This window comes from Marmota flaviventris, chromosome 6 (assembly GCF_047511675.1).
Source record: "Marmota flaviventris isolate mMarFla1 chromosome 6, mMarFla1.hap1, whole genome shotgun sequence".
In the NCBI taxonomy this organism is placed as follows: Eukaryota; Metazoa; Chordata; class Mammalia; order Rodentia; family Sciuridae; genus Marmota; species Marmota flaviventris.
The window spans coordinates 2568622-2588054 of NC_092503.1; the positions used below are offsets into that span (position 1 = coordinate 2568622).

The 19433-nt window shown below is 55.3% G+C and overlaps 1 protein-coding gene across 2 annotated transcripts in view; it reads left to right on the forward strand.

Annotated features, from left to right (window-relative positions):
- Rps6ka2 (ribosomal protein S6 kinase A2) overlaps nucleotides 1–19433 on the forward strand; it is a 242718-nt gene that overhangs the window by 193079 nt on the left and 30206 nt on the right. For both annotated transcript variants that reach the window (XM_027939377.3, XM_027939376.3), the window contains 3 exons: nucleotides 2719–2789; nucleotides 4270–4358; nucleotides 14160–14224. In XM_027939377.3, coding sequence (XP_027795178.1) covers nucleotides 2719–2789; nucleotides 4270–4358; nucleotides 14160–14224 — 225 coding nt within the window. The remainder of the gene's footprint in view (nucleotides 1–2718; nucleotides 2790–4269; nucleotides 4359–14159; nucleotides 14225–19433) is intronic.

Consider the following 19433-nt stretch of genomic DNA (forward strand, 5'->3'; position numbering starts at 1 on the left):
TGCCAGGGTCAAGAAAGGGCAGCCTCGGGAAACCAGCACAGGCTGGCTTAGAGGTGCTTGCCATGTGCAAATGCAGCCCAGACGCCCTTCTAGAACCTGATGCCAACAGAGCAGACCATGCCAGGGACTGCCCATCACAGTGGCCACAACCACTGCTCATCACCTCGTTTTCCACTTCGAGCTCCTACCCGCAGTCGGTTTTGCTCAAGGACGTGAGTGTCACCTTTGCTCAGGCAGTTTTTCCTCTGAGCTCTCTGGGAGCACCTGAGGATCAGCACTTGGGATGTGCCCTGCCTCTTGTGGGGCACAGCTGTGGGAGCAAGGGTCAGTGAACTTGTCTCCTATGCGCAGGCCATCCATACACAAGCCCATCTGCCCAGAGACCTGACCCCGAGCCACAGAGCCAGGTCTGTCCCACCTCCAACCCCCAAGCACAACACGGGTCACCTTGTCCATGCTCAGATTAAACTATTAACATGCTTTTGATTTCTTAAAAGAATGGCGACCCACCAGGTGAACTAGGATTCTAGGCTCCCCGTGACCATATGTCTCCCTCCCAGAGAGTCTTCTTATTCAGCTGCCCCAGTGCCATCTGAGTGGGTTCTGACCGAGCTATGGGCAGGCCTGTCTTGAGTTTATGAAAAGTCCCTCCAGGCAGGACTTCACCCCAGCCCTTAAGTGGGAGGTTGCAGGGCATCCTGGGCATTGTGGGATGTTTCCCAGTCTCCCTGGCCCAGACGCGAGTAGCAGGAGGCCCATGATGACCATCAGAAACATCCCCGGGCTTTGGGAAATGTCCTTGGGGAGCAGGGAATCACTGCTTTAGGATGTTGTGGCTGCTCATGTGCAGCGAGACCCGTTTCTCATCCAAGTGCCTCTGTGGGCACCCACGGCCTGACCTTGGTGCCAAGTTGTGAATGAATCAGGTAGAGTTCCTCAAGCAGGTGTGCTCCAGTGGGGGACACAAGGGCAGCCATGGCTTTCTCAGTGTGCTCTGGAAGCCTCGGTGTCCCCACACAGGAGCAAAGGCCTCACCACATGTAGTTTGCAGGTTATGAGTCGATCCAGAACAGGCATTTCAGTAGTGATACCCTTTCTGTGGGGGCTCTTGGGGACCAGGAACAAAGCCAAAGCACTGAGACTTGAGTAGGCCACAGCAACAGTTGCGTTGTCCTGTCACACTCCTCTTCACCTTCATCCTGGAGAAGGGCTTACTGAGCACCCACACATGAGTCAGGTGGGCTAATGATGGACGGGGGCCTCCCGCCTGGTCCTTGTTGCAAAAGAAAGAGCCGCATGGAGTGAGGACCAGACGGAGAGAGACAGAGAGTCGCCGTCGAGGTCCAGCAAGAATCATAGCTCCATCCATGGTGATGAGCACAGTGGTGCACGGCCTCGGCCGGGCAGGCTGCAGCTAGGGCCCAAGGCGAGGCTGCGCGGGGCGCCCATCCCCACAGCAGTCTCCCCCGCGGACAGGGATTTCATGAAGGCTGCAGTAGACTCCCGGAGGTGCAGAGGGCGGAAGGGAGAACCAGACAGGAAGAATTCCCTTGCTAACAGGTTCTGTTTTAAGGGAGCTGGTCATTTGTATAACCGGCTCACAGAGGCTCACCCTATGGTACCCGGGGGTTAGCTCATCTGCTACCAGAGCATCCTAGACTTCCAATTTAATCACATTTGTCTCTTTTAAATTCTCATCTGGACTCTCTTGCTCTTTTTATTACTTAACATTTATTTATTGCCAATAGCACACAGAATCGACAGCAAGTTTGGCGTGACAGAGTGGGCTTCGGACTCCTGAACTGGCAGGAATTTAACATTTTGTTTTCAGAAAGAGACGTGTAGCAGTAAGAAAGCCTTGACTCGTCCGTTTCTGTAATTTCACTCTACAGACACCTGGACGTGTTAGGCGCACTTTTAGGTAGCTTCAGTCTTGTGTTGGCAGGAGATGGGGAACCCCTCGTCCCACAGAAGGTGCACAGTGGAGCAGTGGCGTGGCCATGGACGTCATGTCAGATTTTATGATGGACACAGAGAGTGTTGTATTATTCATGAAAAGTTCAGTAGACAAAACTTTATTAAAAATTAAAAAAAAAAAAACAGCTTGAGAAAGTTCTGGATGGAGGTGACCGATGGTAATGGTGGCTCTCTTTGGACAATGCAGTTTGGGTCTTTTTACTTTTGTGTATTTCCCAGGCTTTTCTTAATTAAAAAAAAAAATGCTGCAGGAAAAATTATAGAGGAGCAGAGACATCCATAGTGAAAATAAGTTAGACCAGGCCGATTGGATAAGACCTCAGAAGCCCTGCACTGAAGCCACTTCTCAGAGTCTAAGCTGACGGATGACACAGAGCAAGATGGGTGTGGTCACCATCCCCTGGGTCCCAGGTGTGTGGTAGGAAAAGGCTTCCACTGCCCGAGCTCCTTGTTCCAGGAGTGGTCAGAGATACACGTCTGATAGACCAGAGATTCCAGGCCACGGTCCCCGAGCCCACAGAATCCTGTCCCTCCTCCCAGTCCTGGCCGGCCCTCCTGGTACCCGCCATGGGAGGGTGTGCTGTACCGCTCACTGCGTCCCTCGTCCGTGCGTCTCCCCACTGGGTCGTCAGATCCAGAGGCTGGTCTCCCTGGTGCACCTGCGTGTGGGCCTCGCTGTGCCCCATTTATCAGGATTTGGGACAAATTAATGAACGCACACTTCTTTGTGTTGCTTTGCAGTTCGAGATGCTGACGGGGTCGCTGCCGTTCCAGGGCAAGGACCGGAAGGAGACGATGGCCCTCATCCTTAAGTGAGTGGGTGATGACACCAGCGCGTGTCTGTGCCCTCTAGTAGCAGAGCCTGGTTCTCACCCCAGGTCTGAGGAATAGGCCGTGGCCATGGGACGAGCACGTGAGCGCTGGCCGTGAGCAGGATCACTGGTGGGTGAGGCAGGTCCCTGGAGTGATCCCAGCGCTCCTTCCGCGGCGCTTCCATCACCTGGAGAGCCCAGGGGCTGGGTTCCAGATGGGCCTGGTGACCAGCCAGAGGTGGCACACAGATTCCAGGGGTCTGGGGATTCAGGACGTTCTTAGCACAGGCTCAGACTCGTCTGTTCTGCCTCCCTCTGCTCAACCCCATTCACATGGGCGTCCACACCCTGCCTGCCTGACAGGAGTGGGCACCATCTGGTCACATGCCTGCCTTTGCCTGACGGGGCAGTTCCACCCCGTTTTCAGGAGGACGCACCACACAAATAGACCTTCTCTCAGAACCACGGGAGTCTGACCCCAGGGCCACCTGGTCATGACATCCCCAGTGTGAGCTGAGCACGGGGTCAGAGAAGGGTGGGTGACAGGGTCCCAGGAAGCTCCTCCCAGCCACGCTAGGGGGTGGAATTAGGGCCATTTGAAGAGAGAAGTCACAAAGCTAACCTTGAGATCACCACCAGAATCCTCTGCCAGTGGGCCTGTGACTTCTGTGAAATCCACAGGCACCTGAACTGCGGCCAGTTCCTCAGACGCGGGATGGAGGATGGATGGAGGAAGCGCAGGGAGGTGCTGCCCTTTGTTCTCACCAGCGCCCTCCCTGTGGAGTAGTCCCTCGACTGCAGCTGTGGGGGCTTCTGTGTGCCCGGCCCTGTGTGGGGAGCTGCAGGGTGCTGGGATGACCCCTCCAGCAAGCCCAGGTGCAGACTCATGCCTGTCACTTGGGAGTGGCAGAGTCAGGGGTCAGCACTGAGCTCTGTGCCCTGGTCCTCAGTGTGGTCCAAGGAACGGGGTCCCTAAGGCCCTCCTGGGGCTCGCAGGGTGCTCCTTCCCCAGATGCTCTTCACAGTACTACAGCAGCCAGACTCGGGGGCGGGTGAGAGTGCAGGCATCCGAGGACCAGAAGGGACTCCCAAAGTACAAGGATGCCACCCTTCTTGCTGCCGGCTTTCTGGGGTCTCGGTTTTGGAAAACATTTATTTCCATTCAAAGTGCTGTTGATGTTAATGGGGTCCTTCCTGCTGTTCTAATGCTTTTATTATATTTTACATGAATTATTAAAAATTTGTACTTTTAATTTCTAATATGGCAAATATCAAAGCTATGAGGCACATTAACTGTATCTCTATGGTGTCCCTAAAGACTTTTAAAGTGTACAAGTGTCTGCTCAGGTCACAGTTTGGGCATGGCGGCTGGCGACTTTGGAGTCTGTTAGTGCCAAATGAGCAAGACCTTGAAGACATGGAGAACACTCGCAGCCCTTGGCGTCTCCCCTTCTCATCTGAACACAATTCCGTTTTTCAGAGCCAAGCTGGGAATGCCTCAGTTCCTCAGCTCGGAGGCCCAGAGCTTGCTGAGAGCCCTCTTCAAGCGGAACCCCTGCAACCGGCTGGGTAAGCGCCCCATGACACCCCCAGGGCTGCAGAGGGGCCGTCCCTGCTCCAGCCCTCCAACCCACTCTCCCAGCGTGTGCCTGGCCTTGCCAAGGTCCCTGAAGACAGAGGGGACTTCAGCAAGGGAGACACTTGCTGTGTTGTCGAGCTCCGAGGACCCGAGGTCTGATCACGGTCAACATGTCATAAGCTGTCTCTGAAAGTCCCTGGTTGCACATAAAACCCTCCCCTGGTTCTGCTCCTCTTACTTTTGGGACTCCATGAGCTACAGGCAGAGCGGCCACTCCCACCCTGGGGTCTCCTAAAGCAGGAACCGCAACGTCTGCTGAATCCCACGCACACTTTTGCATTCACTAAGCGCTGATCTGTTTCTTTTCTTTTTTTTTTTTTTTTTTTGGTGGTTTTTGGAGGTGTTTGCCCTTGCAGCCTGGAGGGCTCGGGTCAGGCCCTAAGGCATCCAGGGTAGGGTCGGAGGTGAGTCACTGGCAGCGGGAGCACAGGGAACTTTCCAGGTTGTTTTATTATACACATAAATGGAAGGAACAAATTAGTTACTGTTCCTTGGACTCAAACCTCATAGATAACACATAATTAAGAAAGGAAGACAAAAGGTAAGTCAGAAATATTTCATTTTGGAGAAAATAATTAGATTTTCCTCTCTGCATGAATCAACCCCAAAGGGAGCTCAGAGGCGATTTCCTTTGCATATCAGCTTTAATTTCAGGGAACTTCTGTATTGGCGGTAATCCTTCAGTTATTAAAAATAAAGTTAGCTGGATGCTGTGGTGCTGCAGCGATGTGGGAGCCTGAGGCAGGAGGACCACAAGTTGGAGGCCAGCCTCATCAACTTAATGAGACCCTGTCTCAAGATCTTAAAAAGTAAAAAGGGCTGGGGATGTTGCTCAGTGATAAAGTGCTCCCGGATTCAGTGCCCAGTACCACGAATTTAAAATAAGTAAAGCTAAAATGAGGGGTACCTTCACGGTCCCCAGGAGTATTTTCACAATCTGTGAGAGAGTTGATACGCAGTGACTCTCGATCTTGGGGAAACGGAGTTAGAGTGACTTTTAGTTAGTATCCATGCACTTAGAACACGGGGACATCATGGGAGCCCCTGCCCTCGCCGTGGGTTCGCTGAGAACATGTTAGCGCTCAGCCTCTCATCCAGCTTTGGCCCCTCAGGATTCCCACGGGCCTTGACACCAGCTCTCCCACGTGATCCCGGACATTTAAACTTCCACTTCCCAAGCTTCCGCTGACTCAGGCCGGTGGTCACCCTGTCTCCACGCCCCGGGTGACAGTGGTACTCCTGGCCCACTGTGAGCCTCCAGACCTGGCCTTCCTCAGGCAGGGCCCTGCGGCCTGACATGGGAGGGCCTGGAATCCAGGGGGAGACAGCGGCTGGGAAGTGGGAAGCCTCTGTGGCCCGTGGCCCAGCTGCCCCTCAGCAGCCCAAGGCCTGGGCCCAGCCCGAGTACCCCTACCCGGTCCCTGTCTGTGAGAAAAACTGTGGTCCAGTCCAGTGAGCTTGGTGAGAGCCAGCTGGCAGGATCATCGGTCACAGCTGGGTCTCCAGAATAGACCCTAAGGACAAGAATGTCCTCCGCCTGGCCAGGGGCAGCTACCCTGGGAGAGAACTGCCCAGGCTGTCAAAGAGGGAGGGGAGATCCCCGGAAGCAGTGCTGTCCCGAGGCTGCAGCTGCCCCAGATGCCACAGGGTGAGGGGTGAAGGTGGGATGCGAGGTCCCCAATGTGGAATGTGCCGGGCCAGAGCAGAGCCCTGGTCCTGGGGAAGCGCGCAGGTACACACAGGGCTCCATGTTGGCTCACAGGCTGGAGGAGCCTTGAATCTTTCCCTCATAGTCGGTCAGCAACCCCAGGTGGGATCCAAGGCTCCTTCTCCTGGACTGAGGGCTCCCCAACCACCATGGCTGGTGAGGTCACCCACGTCTGTGTGGCCTGCGGCTCCCCAGCTCTCTGCATTCAGCTTCCTTCAGGAATTCCGCCTACTGTTCCTGGTGCCTGACAAAGAGCAGCAGAGTTTGGAAAGCAGGCAGCAGCTTAGAGGATAGTCTCCTACAGGACAGTGTCCCTACTTGTGCAGGGCTGCTGCAGGCAGGACCCTGGCAGAAGTCACAGTACACCCCAGCTTGCATCTAACCCTTGCTCCTGGAGTTTCCGTCTCTCTGTGCATTTCTGAAATCCACGTGTAGAGGCCAGGCAGGCTGGCAGCCTCCTGGAGGTGCGGCCCCCATGCCGTGAAGGAGCAGCTCTGGTCTGCACCCTCCCGGTGAGGAGAGACACGTTGGTGGGAGAGACTTCCGTCTTCCCTGCTGGTTGTGGGAGCACGTGCACCTGCTCGTCACATTCTTCTGCGCACGGCTTTTCAGACCCGTGTTTCTGACCCTTTTACAAATTCCCCGAGAGGCGTGGGGCCCTGTCCCTGTTCCCCCAGCAGTGTGGAAGGCTGTCCCATGAGGAGCTGGGTTCTCTGCCTTAGCCAACAGTGTGACAGAGCAAGATTGCAGACAGCCACAGCCCACTGCGTGAGCTTCCGTCACCCCACAGGTGGCACAGTCATCCAGACCCCGCTGTGTCCAGTGACCCCTCCACCTTGGGAGATGAAGTTGGGTGGACTGTCCCTGTGATCCCTCCCTGTTCCTCCTGGTGTCCTGGGTCCCTGGCATGGCCCCATGCACCTCCAGAGCCAATGCTCTGCCCTGTAGTCACCAGCCTGTGAGGCTTGGGCACCTTGCTGTGTCTGGCCCTCGGGAAGGCCTGCTCCCAGGCAGTCAGGGAGGTGATAGGACTCCTGTCCAGTCTCAAGGCAGACGTGTTCTTCCTTTGGGGGTCACTAGTTAAAAATGTGACCCTGAATTTGACCCTCGGTTGGAGGTGGCGGAGGCAGCATGGCTGTGAATCACACCTTGACTTCCAGGGAACAAACGTGGAATGGATTGCAGTGCTGCTTCCTCGCCTCCCCCTGCACGTCTCCAATCCCCCTCCTCCTCACGTATTGAAACAGGAGTTCTTGAAAATTGTTCATTTGCTAATTTTTCCCCTCTGCTGCCTGACCCTCTGGAGTCAGCCTGAGGGACGCACCACTCCTTCCTGCTTCCTCGCTGGCATCTGCAGCTTTCTGTGATCAGAGCCCTAAGGACATGGTGCTGCCGGCAAATCAACCTTTGGCTCTGTCACTTTGATCAGCTCTGGTTTCCTGAGACAAAACCAGAAATTACCAGGAGATGATTCCTTCCTCTAGACACAGGAGAGAACAAAGGCTGTGCCCACTCCTCCAAAGGGTCCTGTGCACTGTGCTCCCCTCCCGGGGATGGCGGGGACCCCTGCAGTGACATTGGAGAAGAAGGAGCAGACCCAGAGCTTGAGATCTGCCCTCATGCCTGGGAGTGGCAGATTTGGCTCCAGGGCTCAAACAGCTAAGGCAGAGTCCCTGCCAGAAGCTGAGAGGCCTGCGGTGGCTCGAGGAAAAACTGGACTTGCGAGGGCCTTCTGCACACGTGGGCACAGAGCAGTGGGCTGCCGCACCTGATGCGCGACCCCATGGGGTACGTGAAACAGAGCCTTCCTGCACAGCCAGCACTGGCAGGCCCTGGGGCCTTGGGCTGACCTAGAACCAGGCCGGGGCGGTACCTGCACAGAGCTGGGTGCAACCCGAAAGTCGCCAGCAGTTCTTCCAAGTCTCGGTTATTAAGAGGAGCTTCTGGAACACTCCCTGTGGCCTCTGGTCCTTCCCTGGAGCACTTGTGCCAGGTCTATCGGACGTAGACAATGAACTGTCGTTATTTCATATATAGATTGTTTCACTTTAATCTGCACTGATGTACGTTTTCTCTCTTCCCCACCAAAGAAGTTCCTGAAATTTCACTGCATTTGGATTTAATGAATTGCATAAAAATCTCAATTTATTTATTCTCACTGAATTTTATACAGAATTTTTATTCTGTAGAGCAATTTGGCTAGAAAAAAATATCAAGGTTGAGAAAAGCATAAGAAGAAAGAGAGCTATATAAATGCAGGCTTAAAGCTATGGGATTATATTTATGGGATCCAAATCACCAGCAAGGTTCAGGATTTCCCCTGAAATCCTCCCTGAGATCCTCCACAAAGGAACATTTAGAGCACACCTATTCTTGCTCCTTGGGAATAATTTTGTGCTTTTTAAATTTTTGCTGGAGATGGAGCCCAGGGCTGAACACATGCTAGACAAGCACTCTGCTGCTGAGCTACGTCCCTAGCCCTGTACTTCTTCATGAGTTAATATCTGTATGGTGGTTTGTGATGTTTTATTCCTTCTCCACCTTTGTAAGAAGAGTCCTGGCCCTTTTCACCTTGCATCATGGTATAGAGGAGATTCTTTGGTGACACCCAGTGCTGGCGAAGCCCAACAGGAGATACTGACACTTCAGAATGAAGACGTGTGTCTGTTCCTCCGTGAGTCAGTTTGAAAACTCCCCATTAGAGTATGTAAGCACTTCTGCTTTGCCCAAGCACCTCTCCAGCAGGACAGGTCTGCTTGGTATGTGCTGCCAAGGGGCACGGCTGTACAGGAGAAGCACAGTGCCCCTCACACAGGGAGGCTCTGCTGAGCCTGGGGCCACGTGAGCAGGGGACAGGCCGTCTTGGCAGAATAGGTTGTCACCCATGCTGACATGGAGAGGTGCTGAAGTTTAAAAAGGGTTAAAATAGCACATGGCACCACAACATCCAGAGCCTTCCTGTTTGTGTTTTTAGAAGCCAGCGAGGGAAGTGGTTTCTGAAAACTCGCACAGGCAATCGCGAACCAGGGGGTCCAGGGTGGGTAGGACAGGAGGGGAGCTCCCTGCTCACTCCAGAGCCTCGACAATTGGACTTTTAAACTGTATGTACTGCTTTATGGTTTAACTGATGAGTTTTGACAGAGCTGCTTTGAAGGAAAGCATTTGCTATGCAGAGGCTGCTGTTCAGTACTATCCCAGGCTCAGGCTCACTGTGGGCAGCTGGCAGAACGTGGCTGTGCAGGGGTGGGAAGGGATGCCTCCTGCCCGTCCTGATTCAGGGTGACACCTGTAACACAGACAAGCTAGCAAGAGCGTGCAGCTGACTTGCTTAATCACAGCTTTCCACGCCAGGAGCCTGGAGGGACGACCTGGAGACGTTGAGGAGTGACCCACTGACTGGACAAGGCGTGAGCTGATGTGACAGCCTGGCGAGGGTTGCTGGGCGAGTCTCCTGGGCTTGGTGCTCTCCGCTCTGGAGCACAGGTCCCGCAATGCGGATCGGAGGGTTTCTTTATGGCCAGCCCCTCCACAGAAGGTGGGCAGAGGTTAGATAATGAGGAAGGTTTATGGCTGGCCTTGGAGCAGAGGGTCTCTGGTTCCTCGGCCCCTCCTTGGAGAAGAGGAATCCCAGTTTCTGGGGCTGGCTTTGGGATGAGGGGTTGGAAGAGTGAGACGGCAGAGCAAAGGTCAGAGAGGACCTCGCCCCGAGGTTTCACAGGGTATAGTTTCTGAGCCCCAACACACTGGCACCCGCTGGTGGTCCAGACCCGCCTGCCTCCACCTCTGCCCCACCCCTTCCTCATCACACCCCAGATGCTGAGGACCCTCAACAGAAGTGTGACGTGTAACCCAGCGAGCCACACTGTCACGGGCCCCAGGCTTGGACCAGGCTGGGGCTAAGGATGGTCCTCCTTCTTCTGGACTTTTAGGACGATAAACAAAGGCTTCAGGGATCCAAGAAGAACACGGGAGCCCAGGCCAAAGCACAGGAGTACAGGAGGGGCTGCAGACGGGAAGTGGAGGCCAGAGTTTTCTAGAAGAAAAATTTTCTGGAAGAAAAGATGAAAGAAGAAGGGAATGGTGTGTGGCCTCCATACACAAGACCCTGGGGTGAGAAGACAGGGGACCTGCTTGCTCTTCTCGTTTTCTGTTGCTGGTGATAGGTGACACTTCTGAGACTTAACAGGGATACAGCACGAAGGCACAGCAGCTGCAAGAGTCGGAACATGACACATGCCTGCTACACATCATGGCCACGCACAGTTACAGAGCCATGTGCAAAACAGGCAGGTAGCCCCAATGCCGCTGCTGTGAGCAGGGGTGGGCCAGCAGGGCTGCTCTGTGAGGACACTGGGTGGTCCCAGAGCACAAGCTCAAAGCCATGCAAATGGCCCCAGCCCCTTACTGAAGCTGGTCAGATCCCTGGAGAACCCAAGTGGGCCGGGGCTGGTGAGATCTGTGCATGCCACCTGCCCTGGCTCCTGCCAGCAGCGCTCCATGGGACACAGTGACGGTCAGAAGAGGACTGTAAACACTGAATAATAAATTTCCAATGGGCAGAAGACACTTCAAAATTAAATACTTCCAAACTAAAGAGGTGAAGCTCAGCTAACCCATAAGCAATTAAGAAATAAAAAAGGAGGGGCCGGGGAATAGCTCAGGGGTAGAACACTTGCCAGCATGTGCGAGGCCCTGGGTTCAGTCCCCAGTCCCACACACACACACAAATAAAATAGTATTTAAAAAGCAAAAAAAGAAAGAAAAAAAAGCATAACGGGTATTTAGATCAATTCTGGAGTCCCCTGGGATGTTTACAGTCTGCCAGTCAGGGAAAGCAGGCAGCAGCAATATGAGCATCAGCCCACTAGTTCTGAGCGTTCCCAAAAGGATTAGAGGTGGATCTTGTGTGAGCATGGCAAAGGACCTGGAATTAACACTCCCCAGAGCTATCTGCAGGTGTTAGAGAACTATGAGTGTGTTTTTGTTATATATCAAAACCTTTTGGGAACAGTCTACTGAGCGCTTAGAAGCCCACAGTAAAATGAGTGGATTGCTGTGTTACGAGGGGTGCAGCTGAACAGAAAGCGGTGAAGGAATGAATTCTTCACAAGCAGAGCAGCATGTCTTTGTTATGTGTATCACACCCACATCCCCCATGAAGAAATCAAGGCCAGTGGACTGCCACAGGGTCTCTTGGCATGGAAACTGAACCCCAGTGATAGGAGCCTACGTCATTGTCACTGTTGAAGAACATGAGTCTGGATTCTTGAGTCCATTTTCCCAGGAACTTTTGATTCATGTGTGCTTGGGCTGGAAACTTAATGTAGAATCACCAAGTCTACCAGGAGTGACGTCTCTGTCCCTGAGTTCGGGTCTTGGGGTCCTCCGTGATGGGGATGAGTCGCAGATGTGCTGGGACAAAGCAGGCTTCTAGGGGCCTGGTCAGGGTGTCAGACATCAGCACAGGCCTGTCTTGTTCCCCAGCTGGGACTCTGCTCCCTCCCTGCCTTTGTCAGGGTGTGCTATCCAAATAGAAAGTCCAAAAGAACAAACAGGTTTACAGTTTTGCAGGAGAGGGGACGTAATGCTGGAATGCACAGTGACAGGCACCTTGGCCCCCAGAAGGCCTGTGCGGCCTCCAGGGTGATGCCCTCCATCAGCTGGCGTTTCTGAGTGATAATCAGTGTTAATTCACCTTCCTCTCTGCTGAGGCCAAGTCCTACCTGTGCCGAGGCAAGAGGGCGCCAGTAAAGGCCTGCTGGCTGGTGACCCAAGAGCACCCAGAACCCCGATTCTCCAATTCCTGCCCCTCCTGCACCCTAACTCATCCTCCTGCAGATCATGCAGCCAGTGATGGGTGACAGTGGGATGCAGTGGGTGCCCAATGTGTAGCAGATTCTTAAATGCAGGCATGAGTCACGGTACAGTGTGCGTGCCCAGCTCCCGGGGAAGTGCTGGGGTGCCTGGCAACACAGCCAACACTTGCCGAGACCTGGAAGAAGGGAGTCGGAGGCACCCTTCCTCTTGCTCACTGCCAGATTGTTCCATCTGGAGCTCTGGACTCCACCAGAGGCCTAGGGATGGGCACACGGGACAGCCTTGGAAGTCAGGCTCCTCGGGAAGGTATTCCAGCACCCTTTGAACACCCATTGAGGACTGTGCTCAGGGATGAGAACACAATCAGACCTCTGGGCTTGGGGATTATGATGGAAGAAAGGAGACAGACTCAGATGGACCTCAGCAGGGGGTCGACTGAGGCAAGGTCCAGATGGGACCGGGCAGAGTCCCAGGATGGGGACCCCTGGGCTAAGTTTGGAAGCTGCACCTTCAAATCCCATCTCTGCAAACACAGCAATAACGACCTGGCACTCACTGCCCGGTCTTTCGGCCTCAGTGTCCTCGTCTGTGCAGGAGCCCCTGGGCGTGTGTGGAGTGAACGGGATGCACATGTGCTGTGTCTGCCCATGGCAGGGAGCAGGCATGCTGGCATGCAGGCTACAGTGTGTGGCACAGAGCAGCCCCAAGCCTGAGGCCTGCCGGTGTTTCCCTCACGTGACTGCTACCCCAACAATGCCAGGCTGAGTGGCACAGAATACCACACAGGGCGTTTGGCCGAGTTGGCACTTTCTAAGCACGAGGCCTGGCCAGGCTCCAGGGGAGAGTGGGAGGTAGCCCTGAGCCACTGTCTATGAGACTTGCTGAGGCTCTGCCCATGTCACTGCCTCCAGCAGGAGCTAGATGGCCACAGGGCTACCTCCCTCCCTGCCATGGTGCCATTTCCAGTGATTGGCATCCTGTGGGAAGGCCCATAACTTCACAGGCTGGACACCTTTGCTACCCTGAATGTCCCCCAGAAGGAGCCACCCTCCCGGGCAGGAGATGTACCTGGCCCTGCTGAGGGGGATTCTGAGCAGTGTTAGGAGGATTAGCAGAGAGAGAAGCCCCACATGCAGAAGGAGGGGCCACGCTTCCCCCGGGATGGGAGCTGGCCAGCGTCCCAGGCCATGCCCCTCCCTTCCCATGACGGGGGAGGAAGTGGGCCCCTCCCGGGCCTTGCCATCCTGGAGTGTGCCTCGAGCCTTAGGGGGGTTGCTTTCATTCTTTAATTAATAGACCTTGTTTTTGGAGCAGTTTTGCATTCATGGAAACCTTGAACAGAAAGTACAGCGAGGCCCCCCGCCCAGATTCCCCTAATGTCAACGCCAGCTGGGCACATTGGTTGTAGCTGAGGAACAGATATGGATGCACAGCGGTTCCAAGTCCAGGGCAGACATCAGGCTGTCCCTGGTGAGCAGCAAGGGTGCAGGTGGATGCGTGGGCACCACCGCAGCCCTCCCTGTGTCCCACCTACGCCCCTCCCAGGGCCATAGGCTTTTGATATGAGCAAATAAGGAAAGCAGTCAGGTAGGAGGAAAGACAGGCTGTCAGCAGCCTCCAGCCGAGACCTGCGGGGCCAGGTTGGTGGAGGGGCACGAGGCCGGGCTCAGCACCCCCGAGCTCAGGCCTGCCTGACCTCCTCTTCCTTCCTGGCATTCTTCCCTGGTGAAGCCCCACCACAGCCTTGCCAGTGCTCGGCAGCCGCCTGCTGTGACTCTGGGGTGCTCTCCAGTCTGGAGCCCCCCTGAGGCTGCGCTCCAGGGCGTGGGAAGGGCGGCCACAGCTGTGGGTGCTGCCTGTCCTGTGGGTTGGGCATTCCCACACCTGCAGCAGAAAGTTCAGGCTCACCTGACCCCTTCTCTTCAACACCTCTCCTCCCACTGCCCCAGGGCCACCTCCAGGTCTGCACCCAGGCTGCATCCAGGTCATAACCCCTCAAAGCTGAATGAGGCCTCCCTGGGTGTGGGACAGGGCTGGTGAGCTGGCAGTGTGGGGCAGGAGCTGGGGCGGGGGTAGCAGCGGACTCCTTCCCCAGGACGAGTGGTCAGGCCCACCCAGGCACCCCTCGGCCTGCAGCGCTGGGAGCTGGGAGGTGACGTGTGGTCTTGGGTCTTCTCTCATGCTGGTCTCTGCTTTGTCACGACAGGAGCTGGCATTGATGGAGTGGAGGAAATTAAACGCCATCCCTTCTTTGTTACCATAGACTGGAATGTAAGTTAAGTGCCATGTCCTCAGTGGCATCCAAGTAACAAAAACTGGGGGGGAAAGAGGGGTGGGGAGGGAGGATGGCAGCTTTGCCCAGACAAGAATCTGTGGGGACATGCAGCGAGTCATGGGACCTCCTGAACAGCAGGTTCTCAGAGCACAGATGTGGCCTCCCTCCTGCCTGCTCAGCCCTGAAGTCCCTTGAACCCTGCCCTGCCCATGGGACATGGCAGAATCACCTTCCCCCACTCTGAGACTCGCTGGTTTCTGTCATGGCTGGGCTCTGTTGGGAAGTTTGGTGGTCAGATCTGACCACAAGCCTGCAGGAAGGCCTCACATCCAGGAACGGCCTCTGCATGTCCCAAGGAAGCCCTCCCTCCCTCTATGGCAACTGCCTTTAATCCTTTCTTTTAGCACAATGCACATGCTTTGGGGGTTTTCTTTTCCTGAGCTAACAAATTAATCTCAAAGGATTTTTAATGGAGTATTTTTTAAAAATCAAAATGCTCTTTAGAACAGGGCTCATTAGCCACCCACCCCCCTCTCTCCCTGTGTCCTCCCGGGTTTGGTGCCTCCAGGAATCCCACCCTGGTCTCGCAGGGACCGTGTTCCCACAGCGCTGGGGGCTTCAGCTCTGCCCGGGAGCTCCGGCCCTCAGTGCTGGCTCTGCTCCTCCACCCACCTGAGCCCCACTCAATGGGGCAAGTCTGGGGGTTTCTAAGGCCCAGTTCTCCCGTTCCGACTACAGAACTCGTTGCCAACAGTCAGATTAGAGGGAAGTGTGACCTTTTGGGAGGTCCCTGGCTCTCCCCAGGTAAAACTCCCATTCAAAGAGCAACTAGAAATCAGGTTGCTTCCCCTCCCCAAAAGAGCGAACCGGATGCCAGCCATCCAAGAAGTAAGCCACGCCTCTTGGGAAGCCTCCTCTTAGCGCCCTGGAAGTTCAGGCTCCTGAGGCACTCAGGCTGCTCAGCCACCCAAGGTCGTCTGAGCTGATGGTCTCTGAGTCGGGATGTATTTTCTGGGGAGACTCCTGGACCTGGACTGGCTCCCAGACAAGCCTCTCCTTGACAGTGGACCTGCTCCTCCTCTGCGGGACAGTCCTTGAGGCTCAGGGCATCCCCAGGGAGGGGACAGGGTTAGCTGCTCTCCCCAGGGGTCGCTGAGAGCTGTCCAGTCATGTGTGTTGGTGCCTGTGTCTCAGGCACTTTCTGGGCTGGGGCTGGAGCAGCGGATGCAGCACGTGCTACCCCAGGGCTGATCAACAGGGGATGGACATGTCCCAGGGAGATGCTGTGTGGTGGAGAAGGGAGCCTGCCATGGGGGTGAGGACCCCAGGAGGTGGCCGGGGAAGTGCTCCCCCCGCTCCCCCCACCTCCTCTGTCACCTGTCTCTGCACCTGCACCTGTCTTCCTGGACCCCTCTTCCCCTAGCTCTCTTCCTTCTTGCTCTTGCTTCAGGGCTGCCTTCCAGTCTGCTCTTCAGCATGGCCCTCCCAGCTGCCCTCCTGCAGCCCCGGCCTTGTGCTCCTGACCTCCCATGCCCACCCCTTCCAACACACCCAAGGTGTCCTGCTTTCTAGTGTGGTGATTTTCTGTCTCCTGCTCTAGAAATAAGCTGCAGGCGGTCAGAACTCTGACTGAGAGGGCCTGGCCCAAGGGAGGTGCTCCCAGCCTGCCTATCAAGTGAGCAAGTAGTCAGTGAACACTTGCGTCAGTGTGTGTCGCGCATGCGGTGAAGGGGAGGGGCGAGGGCCTCAGGAGCTCTCAGGACAGGGCGGCTGTGGGGAAGACTGTCCCTTCCTCCTCTCCCTCCCTCCAAGACCACACCTGAGAAGGGGCATTGTCTGGGGGTCGAGTGGGTGTAGAGGGAAGCTGCTTGGGGTGGGAGGTCCTGAGGGCCGCAGGTGGGAGGAACGGAAGTTCCCAGCTGTGCCCCAGGGAAGCGCCCCACAGAAGACTTGGCCAGGAGGGACTTTGGCAAGTACTACATACAGGTGCTCATCTCAGCCAAGAAGTGGGCAGTGTCTCAGGGCTTGCAGACGGCACAGGGCAGGCCTGCAGGCTGAAGTGGAGGCACATGTGAGAGGCCGGTTCTGCGGGCTCTGGGCAGAAGCCACCTTCCTTCCACAGCAACAGCGCCCAGGTACCTCTGGTCTCCAAAGCTGGGGACATCTCTTTGGTGCAAGCAGGTCTTCAGATTCCTGCACCAGGAGGTGTTGTTTCTGTATAGTCTGAAGATTGTTTTCTCTCTTGGCATTCGGTTTTGTTTGTCTGGTTTCAAGAGCCCCTCCCCTCCCGGTTCTTTAGGACCAAGTATATTTGCTGTCATTTCTGTCCTTGCCATTGTCCTGTCCTTGTCTGGCAGAGCCTGGAGGGATGGGAGGATCTCTTTCCCTCTAGAGCTCTGAATTAACCATCCGTGAGGAGCTCTGAAACAGCACTCTTGCATCAACTCTTCATTTGATAAGGTATGTTTCGCACCTGCTCCTCCCTGGGGTGTCTGCTGCACCGTGAGGCCGTGGTCCAGGAGCAGTGTGAGCAGCAGTCAGAAGAGAAAGGATGTCAGCCTGGAGGGGCTGGGGAAAGAGAGAAGGCATGTGCCCAGCAAAGACCCCAGGTGTGGAGATGTGGATGGAGTCTTCAAAAGAAGCACCACCTGAGGCCCACGTGCTCCTGATATCTCGGTAGCCGTGTAGGCCTTGCTGTGATGTGATGGACAAGCCCTCCAGCTCTGCTGTCCTGTCCCTCCCTCACATAGTGGCCCCAGTCACACACCTGTGCTTTGGAAAGTTGACAAGAAAGCGTTTTACGTGTTCTTGACTGGGTGTGCCTTGAGGGGGTCAGCAGCTCAGATAACTGATGGCCACAGAGCAGTCCCATGTGCAAAGACTGTTCCCTCTGCAGGGCGTACACTCAGGAGTGACAGGAGAGAACAGTCCCTGGCTGCTGGGCTTCTGCCTGGGGACTCCATCCAGGCACTCGCCTCAGATCCAGCTGAGAAAACATGAGGGTATTCATTTTGCTCTCTGCAATCTTAAGTGGCCCAAAACTGCCACAAGATCTTTTTAAGCCAACACCTGTCAGCCACCAGCTGTCCCATGGACAATGACCTGGTGGAGCAGAATGTGGGTCACCAATGGGCCCGTGCTGCCTTTCCAGCTGCCTTCGGCACCCAGCACACTAGCACCTGCCCAGAAGGCTGCCTTCCAACCCTTAGCGGGGCTTGACTGGCTAAGTGAAGAGTTGACCACAGACTAGGAACTCTTGGAAGGCATGGTGGAGTCCGGCAGATAAGAGCTGAGCTTATTTTCCCCTGGGGCTGAAGCAGTGCTGAGAACACAGGATTAGGAGCAACCCAAAAGAAGCTGCGTAAAAGGTGATCGGGCCCCAGCTCACAGAGCCCGAGGACAGCAGCTCTTGGATGGGCGGAGAATGATACTCCTGCTCCTCCAGACGCGTCTTTCCTCGGGGAGAAGGACCTCTGCTCATTAGCTTCTGTTCCCAGAACAGGGCCAGGGCCCTCAGGGCAGCTACTTAGCCTGTGTTTTTGCAATTACTTTTATCATTATTGTTATTAATTGATCATTAATTATTACTATAAGTGACTTGTGCTTGTGCTGCTCCGTTTACATTTCCAAACCCTTCCAAGCACATCATCAGCTTTACTCCGTAAGCTAGGAGGGACTCCTGGGGAAACGGGCCGCAGCAGGGAGCAGTGCCCCAGGTGCTCGGTGAGCAGCAGCGTGTTTCTTGGTGCCCTTGGCTGCTGTGTGCTCGGTAGGAGCTGGATGGGGGGGGGGGGGTTGTCCAGGCCACTGTGCCTTGCTGTCAGCAGTGCACAGGAGAGGGCTCGGGCCGGGGACTGCAGCACAGGCCTCGGCCACACGTCTCCACATGGCTGCTGCCACTGCCAGCAGAACAATGTTATGCATTTGTCCCTGGATCAAGTATACTAGGAGGGCCACTCCTCCAGGGACCAACAAGGACTCCACGCAGTGAGTCATCCCCGGTGGCTCTGCAGTCTGTAAATCCACTTTGCTTACAGCTGGGTAAACCTGGCAGCCCAGCCATGCCCTGCACACCACTGCCACATCAGCCCCACCGCGGAAGCCAGTGAGGCCCTGCTATTGTCCTCCCTGAGGCCACCGCTCTGCACCTCATTTGCTTGCATATCTGTGATGTGCCCTCTGCCTTATTGAACACGTTAATTTTGAAATGCTAGAGCCAAAATTGTGCACAGAGCAGATGTCAGGGTCTGTGGCCCCAATGAGATCCAGTCTCCTGCCCATTAGCCAGTTACCATTTCTATTTTACTCCCTCTGTCCTTTTCCTGCTTATCTGAGGGTCCTTTAGATAGTGGATCTTAATGCACCTATTTAGTTTCCTCTCATATACTCACAGGATGCAGAATCCACCTCGACGCACGGCCAGATCTGTGCCCCCATGATGCCCTGGGACAGAGATTATTTAAATGGTGCCTGGTGAATTGGACCGTGACACCCCAATTTCTTTCCATAGGGTGGGCATGAGTTGTTCCAGAGTCCTGGGGCAAGGGTCTGGGTCTGTGTGACGAATGTAGGGACCTCGTCAAGCTCAAGGTCTAGGGAATGCTGGAGCCGCTCCTCTGCAGGCCGGGTATGTGCACAGCAGCTTGCATCAGGGGCAGAGGCAAGATCGCTCTCTCCCTAAAACCTCAAGCCCTTCCCAGGTGTGGAATCTGGGAAAGAAAGAGCATGTAGAGGACTAACACATTAGCACCTTCCAGAATGTTTATGCAGCAACAGGAAGAAATTGAGCCACCGTTATATTGCAGCAAGCTTCCAGGAAGCCACCAAAGGGCAGTGTGACCTGCTTCACGTAGCCCCTGGCCTTTGCGAGGCTTGCTACCTGCAGAGACCAAGCTGAAACTATGGCACCAACAGGGGATGAAGGGTGTGCTGGCCACCAGTGGACACAATGTGTCCCCAGACACGGTCAGCCCATGGATATGGCGGGGTTCTGCTGTACCAAGGATACCCCATCCTTGGGCAAGTGCCCAGCTGCTCACACCTGCCTGTGGCTGGGCGGGTCAGGATCTCCACTGAACAGTGGTGCACAGCAGAGGTTTGGAGAGAGCAGGGGGAGCAGGAGCACACTGTGCAGGCTGCCCTGTGGATACCAGCATGTTCACCTAGCCTGCAAGGTCTACAAGGCCACCTGGTTCTGTGATCTGA